Below are 10,483 nucleotides of genomic sequence, written 5' to 3' on the forward strand. Positions count from 1 at the left end.
CTCTCCAAATCCCCAACCCTCTACCAACTAGCAACGTCTTCGGCGGCGTCGTCGTCGTCGTCGTCGTCGTCGTCGTCATCCAAAAGTGATAACAATAACAGAATTCAGTTATTGCTTAACAGGATTCAGTTAGTCGCTAACAGAATTCAGTTTCAGTTACCTTCGATTCGCGGCCTGAGGTTCCACGTCACCATCGTTATCCTCTCGTTCTTTGTGTTCTATCTGATTATCGTTTTCTTTCCTGACAACTTCTTGCTCCTTCTTGAGTTCGTCTCCGCCGTCTCTGCCGCCGGGGCCTTGCTCTTTTCCCTTCAATTAGCCCTCCCACGCCTCCCATCCTCCATCCGCCGATTCAGGCCGCGGCCGCTGCTGCCGGTCTTCTGGGCCGTGGGGAGGAAGAAACAGAAACAGCAGGGCTCCTCCTACGGTGGATCCACGGGTTTTCGGGAGCAGGTGTTCTCGAACGGCGACGTTTACCAGGGGGAGATAAGGAAGGGGAAGTGTTGGGGGAGTGGGGTTTATTATTATAGTATGAGTGGGAGGTATGAAGGGGATTGGGTGGATGGGAAGTATGAGGGTTTTGGGGTGGAGACATGGGCAAGAGGGAGCAGGTATAAAGGGCAGTTTAAGATGGGATTGAGGCACGGTTTCGGGGTTTATAGATTCTACACTGGGGATGTTTATGCCGGGGAGTGGTCGAGTGGGCAGAGCCATGGCTGTGGAGTTCATACTTGTGATGATGGGAGCAAGTATGTTGGGGAGTTCAAGTGGGGGGTTAAGCATGGTCTTGGACACTACCATTTCAGGTAATTCCTTGATTTTAATTCTGGAGGATTTACACTGATAGTGTAAAATTCTTTTACAGGGCATAAAGATTAGGATGACAAATTGCATATGTTTGATGATTGGTTTTGTTAGTTAGTTATTCTTGTTGATTGCTTAGATCATGTATTCGATATAGGCACACGGAATTGTGAGGAATTTTATGCAGGATGTTGCAGAGATAGTGTTTTGATTTCTTTTTCAGGATGATTTTTGTTTGAACTTTAACCTGTCTTAAGCATTTCCATTCTAGGAATGAGATGTAGGAATAAACTTAAAATGGATTAATACAATATTTAATCTGACAACATATGTAGAGATACGCTAAGAGATCCGAAAAGAAAACATGTGAATGATATCAGGCCTTAAAATAAACGGGAATTTTAAGACCTACTGATGAAGGGATGCATTAAGCATCCCCAAGATGTAGGACATAGAGTCTAGCTACAATTCTACCAGTGATGGAGAAGGTTTCTGGGAAGAATGGCGAACACAGCCATTGGCTGAATCTTGTTGTGTAACAAATGGGAAAAGAGGAAACTCAGAATAGACTCCCCATACGAATCCGAGGTTTAGTTTCAATAGTGCAAGCTAAGAAATTCCTCTTTACCTCCTTTGGAATTCCATATTCCACTTACTTACGAACAAATTCCTAGGGACAAACAGAGCAGTAACTCCTTGATATTCACCTTACCAAATTTTGAACTTGAAATTCAACAACTGATCCTTCATAAATTCAAATCATTCAATTTACTCATCGTTGGAAGAAAATTTGAATTGTTTGATTTTGAGCTATAATTTCAGAACTTGTTAAGATCCATAAAATCGGAGTGAAACAAAATTGATGGATATGCCATACTAGTGTTTGTACTCCTATGTGTGCTTGTTGTCTATTTGTGTTGAATAAAGGGTAGCAAAAAGAAAGGAAATGAAGGCTATAGAGATTATAAAGCATTTTGTGATACTGATTGTTATATTTTAGATATGGAAGGGGTTGGTCTCCTTGTCTTTTGACTGGTTAGTAATCAGCTGAATATAAGCATAAACATGATGAATTAATTCAGAAACTCACCAAGTAAATCATGTTAATAGCCTTTTGATTGTCATTGGATTCAGATATTTTGCCAATTCCTTGCTGGTTTTGGTCACTTGATTGATAAACGTGGGCATTTTTTATTCTGTTCATTAAGAACATAGCTGACAAATAGAATCAATAAGTATAGAAAATGAAACAATAAAATTATAAAGTGAAGATTTTTATATGCCCCAGTTTTTAATATTTATGGTTTTAGTACTTAGCAAATTTTAATTTCATATCTGCATAGCCTGCCTTATATCACTCAAAGCTTGAAAACTCTTTAGGATGTCTAAAAGGAAAATGATCTATTGTGTTCCTTACATCATGGCTTATTGTAATCCATTTGGGATTGATTTCTTTGTGATTTCATGTCATATTAGATCTTTGTAACTATTTATGTACCTTAGTTGCCATTTTAAAGTCCCTTACAATGTTAATAGCAGCAGCCATCTGCTGTAAAGTTCCTCCATGGTCTGTTGTACGATGTCACTGCAATATTCTTACTTGATGACTAGAGAATGTGATCTCATCATACCACTGTGGTTTATAATACCGAAATTTTATTCACTGCCACATAAAATGCAGTGACTATTCTTTTGTTCTTCTCTTTTATCCCTCGTAGGTCTACTTAATTAAGACAATTAACAAAAGCAAAATGACTATATTTTCTTTGACCACTGCACTTTGTTATCTACTCTTTTCCACATCTAGATAGATACAATATGCTTTATCAATGCAAACTAGACTGTGCTGTCAGTATCAGTGAGTACAATCCTAATTGGTATGCCTATAACGAAACTTCGAGCTTAATCCTACTGTGCATGCATCATTCTGATTTCTCTCAGATTTGGCATCCGTCTCTTCTAAGGAAGACCCGTCAGTTCTTTGTTGTTTAGCTGAACTGCTCAGGGCGTTAATAGCATCCTTTTTCTTTTTGTCACCGATAAAAGTATGCGGGTTATGTATACATTTAGAACTAACTGTGTGTTTCATCAGAAATGGGGATACATATGCTGGTGAATACTTTGCGGACAAAATGCATGGATTTGGGGTATATCGATTCGCGAACGACCATCTTTATGAAGGAACCTGGCATGAGGGTAGAAGGCAAGGACTCGGAATGTATACGTTCAGAAATGGGGAAACCCAATCTGGTCATTGGCAAAATGGAGTTCTTGATGTCCCAAGCACACAGAATGCCGTGTATCCAGTTTCTCCCGTTGGTGTCAATCATTCTAGAATACTTAATGCAGTGCAGGTACACTCTGCTTATGATTTTGTTAACCTCAGTTTATTGATAAGTGCTCTTTTCTCATTAAATAGTTTAAGGATAAAGATGAATGATTTTGAATGCTTTGTCTTTTGGGTCCACATATTGGTCTTGATTATTGATTATCATTATCAATCTAAATTATTATCATTCCCAATTTCTTTGATTATGTTATGGCAATGGCAGGTTGATGTCATTTTTCTTTGTTTAACATTCCACAGTTAATTGTATGATTTGATCTGATTAATTTGTGTTCATATTGTGTTTGGGTTTTTAAAAATTCTTATTGGTGTGGCAGTGCTTTCTTGTGAGCTTTTGTTGCTACATTTTTCTTGTAAGGTTAAGATCAAGTTGCAGCATTATAATTTTATTCGAAGTTGTGCAATATAATAAGTTTCTGGAAATTAAAATTTCTATTAATTCAATTATTGAATTATAGTTATCTATGCAAAAAATTTATGCCAAATTTTGAGAGAAAAAGAAAAAGAGTATAGAAAGCAATCTGATCAAACAATTGTTGTATTTAGATGTTAACATATGTATTACATTAGCTGCATTTTACGATGAATGATTTTAAATTAATATCAAAACTTTAGCTATAATCTTCAGGATATAAACTTCAACTTTGTAAAAAATTCGCAATAAAAAATTATTATAAGGGTGTAAAATCTGCTTAAATTTACTATGGTAAGTTGATCCTAAGTAGTAACCCACATAATGTGTGTGTGTGTGTGTGTGTTTGCACTGCCACAAATTTTGTTTAAAAGTACATTTTCAAGTTTGCTTTTAATCACCACATATGAAGGATCCTCGACTTAAATTACAAGGTAAGAAAGAACAGTATCTAGAGCTACGCATCAGGGAAAAAAGGGTCGAATTTGACAGAATTCAATGATATTTGTGGACGATAAACCGATAGTGGAAAACTATGCTAATTCTTTGTTTGATCACAGGAAGCAAGGCGAGCAGCTGAGAAGGCATACGATGTGGCCAAGGTAGATGAAAGGGTGAATCGAGCAGTAGCGGCCGCGAATAGAGCAGCCAATGCAGCTAGGCTAGCCGCGCTCAAGGCTGTGCAGAAACAAATGCATCCCAATGTTAACACAGAGAGCATTAGAGTCCCCATTGTGTAAGGCTGCTTTTATATTAGCAGAGAATCATAAGATTGCTGTTTAAGCAGCAAGCGGATTTTATTACCTTATCTGCCATGAGTCTTGTATAGAAAGGAAGGGTAATAGCTTCCATATGCTAAAACTATAGATATCTCCTCTTTTACTTTCTCCACATTTTGTAAATGTCTGTAGATGTAAATGCTGGTTTGAAGGTGAAACCTTTATCCAGCTACTGTTGTTGTAAATCTTTTGGTAAAGGGAAAAGAAATATGAACCATAAAATGTTTCTTTGTCCCACAACTTTATATAAATTGCTTCAATGACACTGGTATGAAATGTGATTTATTTAAGTATATTTCCTGTTATCTTAATGGGTTTTTTTCCCAGATAAATATTAGTTGGTTTCAAGTTTGGGTTGGTATAATGCGGCTAGAAATTTGGGAGAGGTGTAAATTAAATGGGTCTTGGATCTTTTTCAGTTTCTTTCAGCCATTTGTGTTTATGTAATCATGACTTATGACTGTTGAAAGTGTGCTTTAGTATATAAAAGTTGCTTTTACGCCACGGCTAGAATATAACATGAAGGTGTTGTGCTAAATGGCATAAAAGGAAAGAAATGTAATGAGTTGTTCTATGAATGATACGGTGGAATTAAAATATATCAACTCATAGAGTAGTAGTAGGTAGGTGAATCTTAAAAATTAGTTCCAGGTGATCGTAAATTCTACTCTTATGAGTCTGGCTTCATAATCTTTGGTTTCGTGGGAACTACCATTGTTGTAAGACAGCATGGTTGTGATACACCACTACACCGGATTAATTGTGGTGGTTCACACTTTAAGCTCCATCTTCTACCAACTAGGTGTGGAGGTAGCAACACTAATCCAATCTACAGGTACTTTAATTCACTCCATTCACGTTAAACTCAATCCTCGTACACAATACGTGCTAGGATTTCTGTCATGTTATTGAAGTATAGTGAATGAGAATGTGCAGCATTAGACTAATAAAAAGCTGCTTCCGATATAGGGTTTAGGATTTTGACACAAACATCCAGAGTCACACAACACATGCACCCTTCATCCTTGTCCAAGCTGCACCCGACTTCATTGCCAACGACAATGCGGCAAGCCAAGCAAGTTGACTTTGAGAATGAGAGCTTTTTTATTGGTCATTTTTGTTGTCATTAAATTAATTATGTGATATTGAACTTAAAAAAAAAAAGATGATAATGATAATGATAATAACAAGGAAGAGGAGGAAAAAAAAAAAAAAAAATCAAATGAGAAAAGAAGAAAAATGGTAAAGAAAAAGGAAGAGGAAAGAAAGAAAAGGACTAAAATTAATTGTTAAAATTTAGGGATTCAGCTTGTAATTGTTAAAAATTAATTATAAAAGCCAACTCAGTAATTAGTTAAAAAAATATGTCATATTATCAAAATATGATGGCCACCTCAGCATCTTTTTCATTGGAGATGTGCTTCCACAAATTCAGAAATACGCTTGTCAATTTTTAAAATCTTTCGAGAACTATTTTGTCGATAATATTATTAAGATACTATTTTATCCGCGTAAGAATCTTTTAAATATCGAATTGGTATTTACCTCGAAAAAAATTATATTAATTGAGTCATAATGGCAAACTTTATTATTCTAGACAAGATTTTCGATGAAAAATTCTTTTCTTATCATACTCATCGACAATATTTTTATTAAAAAGAGGGAATTGGAGGCTTATTTGAATTGTATTCAACGGAAAATGGAAGTTGATGATGATCCGATTTTGAAGCACAAAGAGGAGGAATTGAGAGCTGAGTATAATCTAGTGTGGGTCCAAAAAGAATTGCTTTGGTACCAGAAGTCAAGAAATCAATGGGTTCGGTATGGTGATAGAAATACTAGCTTTTTTCATATGCAAACCATCCTTAAAAGAAAATCTAACAAGATTTATGGGTTGCTGGTCAGTGATGGGTCCTGGTCTGATGATCTGAAAATTTTGCAAAGAGAGGTTGTTCATTTCTTCAAAAATATTTTTTTACTTTACTGAGTCTGTTGAGGTTAATTGCATAGGAGAAATTCCTATGTCATCTCTTAGCCAAGATGCTTGTGATAATTTGTCTAAATCAGTGACAATGTTGGAGGTTAAAGAAACTCTGGATAATATGAGCTCGTTCAAAGCTCTTGGGCCGGATGGTTTTCAAGTTTTTTTCTTCAAGAAATATTGGAATATGGTGGGTCATGAGGTGTGGCGTACTGTTCCGAAAGCATTCTTAGGGGGAGACGTTAAGCCATTTTTTATTGGAAACTTTGATTGTTCTTATCCCTAAATGCGACCCTCCAACTAGATTGAAGGATTTTCGACCAATAAGCCTTTGTAATGTAATTTATAAGCTAGTGACTAAAGTGTTGGTTAATAGATTACGACCTTTTTTGGATGAGATTGTTAGCCCAACTCAGGGAGGGTTTATTCATGGTAAAGGAACACCTGTTAATATTATTATCGCCCAAAAAGGAGTTATGACTTTTAAGATTGATTTAGAAAAAGGCTTATGATAGAGTTGATTGGAATTTTCTTCAGCACACTCTTGAATCCTTTGGCTTTCCTTCTCTAATTATTCGACTTGTAATGAATTGTGTTCAGGCCTCAAATCTTTCCATCCTTTGGAATGGGAATAGATTGGACAACTTCCAACCTCGCAGAGGGATCAGGCAAGGAGATCCAATTTCTCCTTATTTATTTGTTTTGTGCATTGAGAGATTGGCGTGCTTCATTTCCAAACAAGTTGACGAGGGTATTTGGGATGATGTGGATGTTTCTAGAGGTGGATCTAGAGTTTCTCACTTGATGTTTACAGATGGACATCCTCCTTTTTTGTAAAGTGAAGAAAAATCAAGTTCAGAATGTTGTGCACACCTTGGAGTTGTTTTGCAAATCTTCAGGTATGAAGGTTAACATCGAAAAATCTAAAACTATTTGTTCTAGAAAAATCTCTAATAGAAGGAAAGAAATGTTGTCTAGTGTTTCTCATATTTCTTTTACTAGTGACCTAGGTAAATACTTGGGGATGAACCTTAATTATCCTCAAGCTGCTAGGTCTATTTTTTCGGACTCTTTAAAGAAGATCAAGAATAGGCTGGCTAGTTGGAAAGGTCGGCTCCTTAACAGAGCAAGCAAGCTTTACTTAATTAAATCTATTACTTCTTCTCTTCTTATTTATCAGATGCAAGTGACTCTTTTTCCTACTTCGATTTGTCAAAAGATTGATTCTGTGCTTAGACAATTCTTGTGGAAGGAAAAGGTGCGGGAGCGTTGCTTAAATTTGGTCAAGTGGAGCAAAGTTGTCACTCCAAGAAAATATGGAGGCTTGAGAATTAGAAATACTCAATGTGTAAATTTTACTTTATTAGAAAAACTTGTTTGGCAATTACTACATAATAAAGATAAATTTTGGGTAAGAATTATGTTAGCAAAATATTTATCTGAGAGTTCTTGCTTTTCACCTAATTTTTCTAATAATGTTTCAAGCACTTGGCGAGCAATTTATAAGACAATAAAAAAGTTTCGTGATGGTTTTGATTGGTGTACAGGCAGGATGTCTCAATCCTTTTGGTATCATGCTTGGTGATCATGTGGAACACTAGCTACTTTGGTTCCTTTTGTGCACATTTCTGATTCTCACTTGAAGTTAGAAGATGTCTGGCACCATGGACATTAGCGGTGGGATATTCTTTGCACAATGATTCCGGAAGAAGTTAAACTTGATTTGAGACTCTTTGATCCTATCAAGCAAGTTGGAGATAAAATAGGTTTGTTTTGGACAAATTCAAATACTCTCACCTACTCGACTAAAAGCGGGTATGAATGGCTATTGAAGAAGAAATTTGGTTGGAATGATAATGAAAATTGGCTTTGACTTTGGCGCTTGAGAATACTGGAGAAGATAAAGTATCTGCTCTGACTTTGCTTCAACAACGGAATTTCCACAGCTAGCTACCGGTTTCAAAGAGGTATTGTTACTTCTGATTTTTGTCAGAGATGTTATCTTACTCTAAAGGATATTAATCATTGCTTTAGGACTTGCCAAAAAGCTCGTCAGATTTGGATTAGCTTAAACTTGGGAATGACCGCTGTGGATTCTAGTTTGGATTTTGCGTCTTGGATTCGTTCTAACCTCAATAAAAATGAGTTCCTCTTTGCAGCGGCCTTTTGGTGGATTTGGAAGGATAGGAACAATGACATCTTCCATCAAGATGATCTATGGAGTAAGGAGAAAATTGTTCACTTGGCTAAACATGCTGCTCGAGATTTTTCCAATATCGTTACCACCCATAAACATATTATTCCTTCCTCTTTGCAATATAACTGGGAATCACCTCAAATGAATGTCTTTAAAGTGAACTGCGATGCAAGCATTTTTGAAAATGAGCAATTAGCTGGCTTTGGATATATTATTAGAGACAGCATGGGAACTTGGATAAAAGGTTGTTCTGCCAGTATACCTCTTTCTAGTGTTCTCTGCTGTGAGCTTCATGCTATTTGGAGAGGGCTTGTTATGGTTTGAGACTGCGAGTGCAAAGAGGTCATATGTGAAACAGATAATCTTGATGCGTTTCTTCTTATTTCGCGAGACACAACCAGCATGATTAGGAATGACTCTGATCAGCTTGACAAAATCAAAGAGATGCTTCAACGCAATTGGACAGTTACTTTAATGCTCATCCAGCGCACAGCAAACAGAGCGGCTGATTTAATGGATAAGACTATTGCTTTAAACAAGCAGGTGTACATGGAGTGGTTGTTGCCCCGCTAATAGTTTAAACATTATTATTAGAGAGGAGTGCGGCTCTTTTTTCTTAGGTCCTTTTTCTTTGTGTTATGTTCAGTCACAAAAAAAAAAAAAAAATACTCAGTTTGATCTACTGCACCTTCTAATTATTCTTTGCATATATTACATCTACCTCGAGGCCTTCTTGCTGCCACAACTAGTGTGGACTTAGTCAACAATGCACCAAAATCAGCAAAACAAGCATCACAGGTTTTCCATTAAAAATAGGCCATGGAGATAGAATTGAATTGTTGGGCTGGTAATTATAATGCTCCTAGAAATTTGGGAGTGGCGTAAATGGGTCTTGGGTCTTTTTCGGTTTCTTTCAGCCATTTGTGTATGTAATCATGATTCAAATGACTATTGAAAGTGTGCTTTAGTGTATAAAGGTGGCTTTTACGCCACGGCTAGAATATAACATGAAGGTCAGTGTGCTAAACGGCATAAGAGTAAAGGAATGCAACGAGTTGTTCTATGAATGATATGGTTTAATTCAAATATATCAACTCATAGTAGTTAGGTTAATCTTAAAAATGAATAGTAAAGGTATCAACAAAACATATATTATAAATTGAATAGTAAAGGTATCAACCAAGCATAGTAAAGGTGCTATTAGCCTATTATAAATTGAAACAGAAATGAAATCAGTATCCACCAACATATTACAAAAGTGAATAACACTAAGACTCTCGAGTAACAGTTCTGATACACCTTAGGAAAAATCTGCAAAGTTCCTTTTCCCCCATCAGCTATCCAAACCAAATTGACAAATTATAAAGAAGTTCCAAAAATTGTATAGATTTTGCAAACAAGTTGGGACATAATTGAGTATTCAACTCTCAGTCTGCTCCCTCAGCCTCCGAATTGTGCTCCTAACAGTCACAGCACTCGCAGTGCTGTAAAGAACAATATGAGCAAATCATATAGTCAACCGCTCATATAGTCAACCATTGTTGAATAAAGCAAAATAGGTTTATTGGGCTGAAATATACATTTAGTATCAAATATATCATTTGATTAGGATCTTTATAAACATTTTGCTTTCATTTCAGTCCCTAATTTTCCCTTAGTTATTTTTTAGTCCATGTCTAAATTTTACTTCTAGTAAGTACTTTTAAAGTATGCATTTAGAGACCAAAGTTTAATAAAATCCAAAGGAAACAAAACCAATATAACTTATATTTATAGGGACCAAAGATATATTTAAGTCAGCAAAATAATACAATAGGAAAAAAACATTATGGTAAGACCAACTTACTTCAAAGTATAGGCACCTCCAGCCTTCACCTTTCCGCAGTCTTTGCATCCCCAAATACCAACAGCCTTTCTCTTAACAGCATACTGTTTAGAATGAGCACATGATTGATAGCGATAT

At 36.2% G+C, this 10,483-nt stretch overlaps 2 protein-coding genes across 2 annotated transcripts in view; one reads left to right on the plus strand and one right to left on the minus strand.

The window, feature by feature from the left end:
- On the plus strand, positions 1–4,653 carry LOC107614955 (the record flags this gene model as incomplete). The annotated part of the gene is made up of 3 exons (XM_016317080.2): positions 1–806; positions 2,897–3,158; positions 4,124–4,653. Coding segments are annotated over 3 exons (1,248 nt in total), but the record flags the coding sequence as incomplete, so codon positions are not given.
- Positions 9,654–10,483, minus strand: part of LOC107619237 (60S ribosomal protein L37a) — a 2,307-nt gene continuing 1,477 nt past the window's right edge. Inside the window, exons 4-5 of the mRNA XM_016321490.2 lie at positions 10,367–10,449; positions 9,654–10,004 (exon numbers count right to left, since the gene is read on the minus strand). Coding sequence (XP_016176976.1) covers positions 9,941–10,004; positions 10,367–10,449 — 147 coding nt within the window. The 3' untranslated portion in view covers positions 9,654–9,940. The remainder of the gene's footprint in view (positions 10,005–10,366; positions 10,450–10,483) is intronic.

This window comes from Arachis ipaensis, chromosome B09 (assembly GCF_000816755.2).
Source record: "Arachis ipaensis cultivar K30076 chromosome B09, Araip1.1, whole genome shotgun sequence".
NCBI lineage: Eukaryota > Viridiplantae > Streptophyta > Magnoliopsida > Fabales > Fabaceae > Arachis > Arachis ipaensis.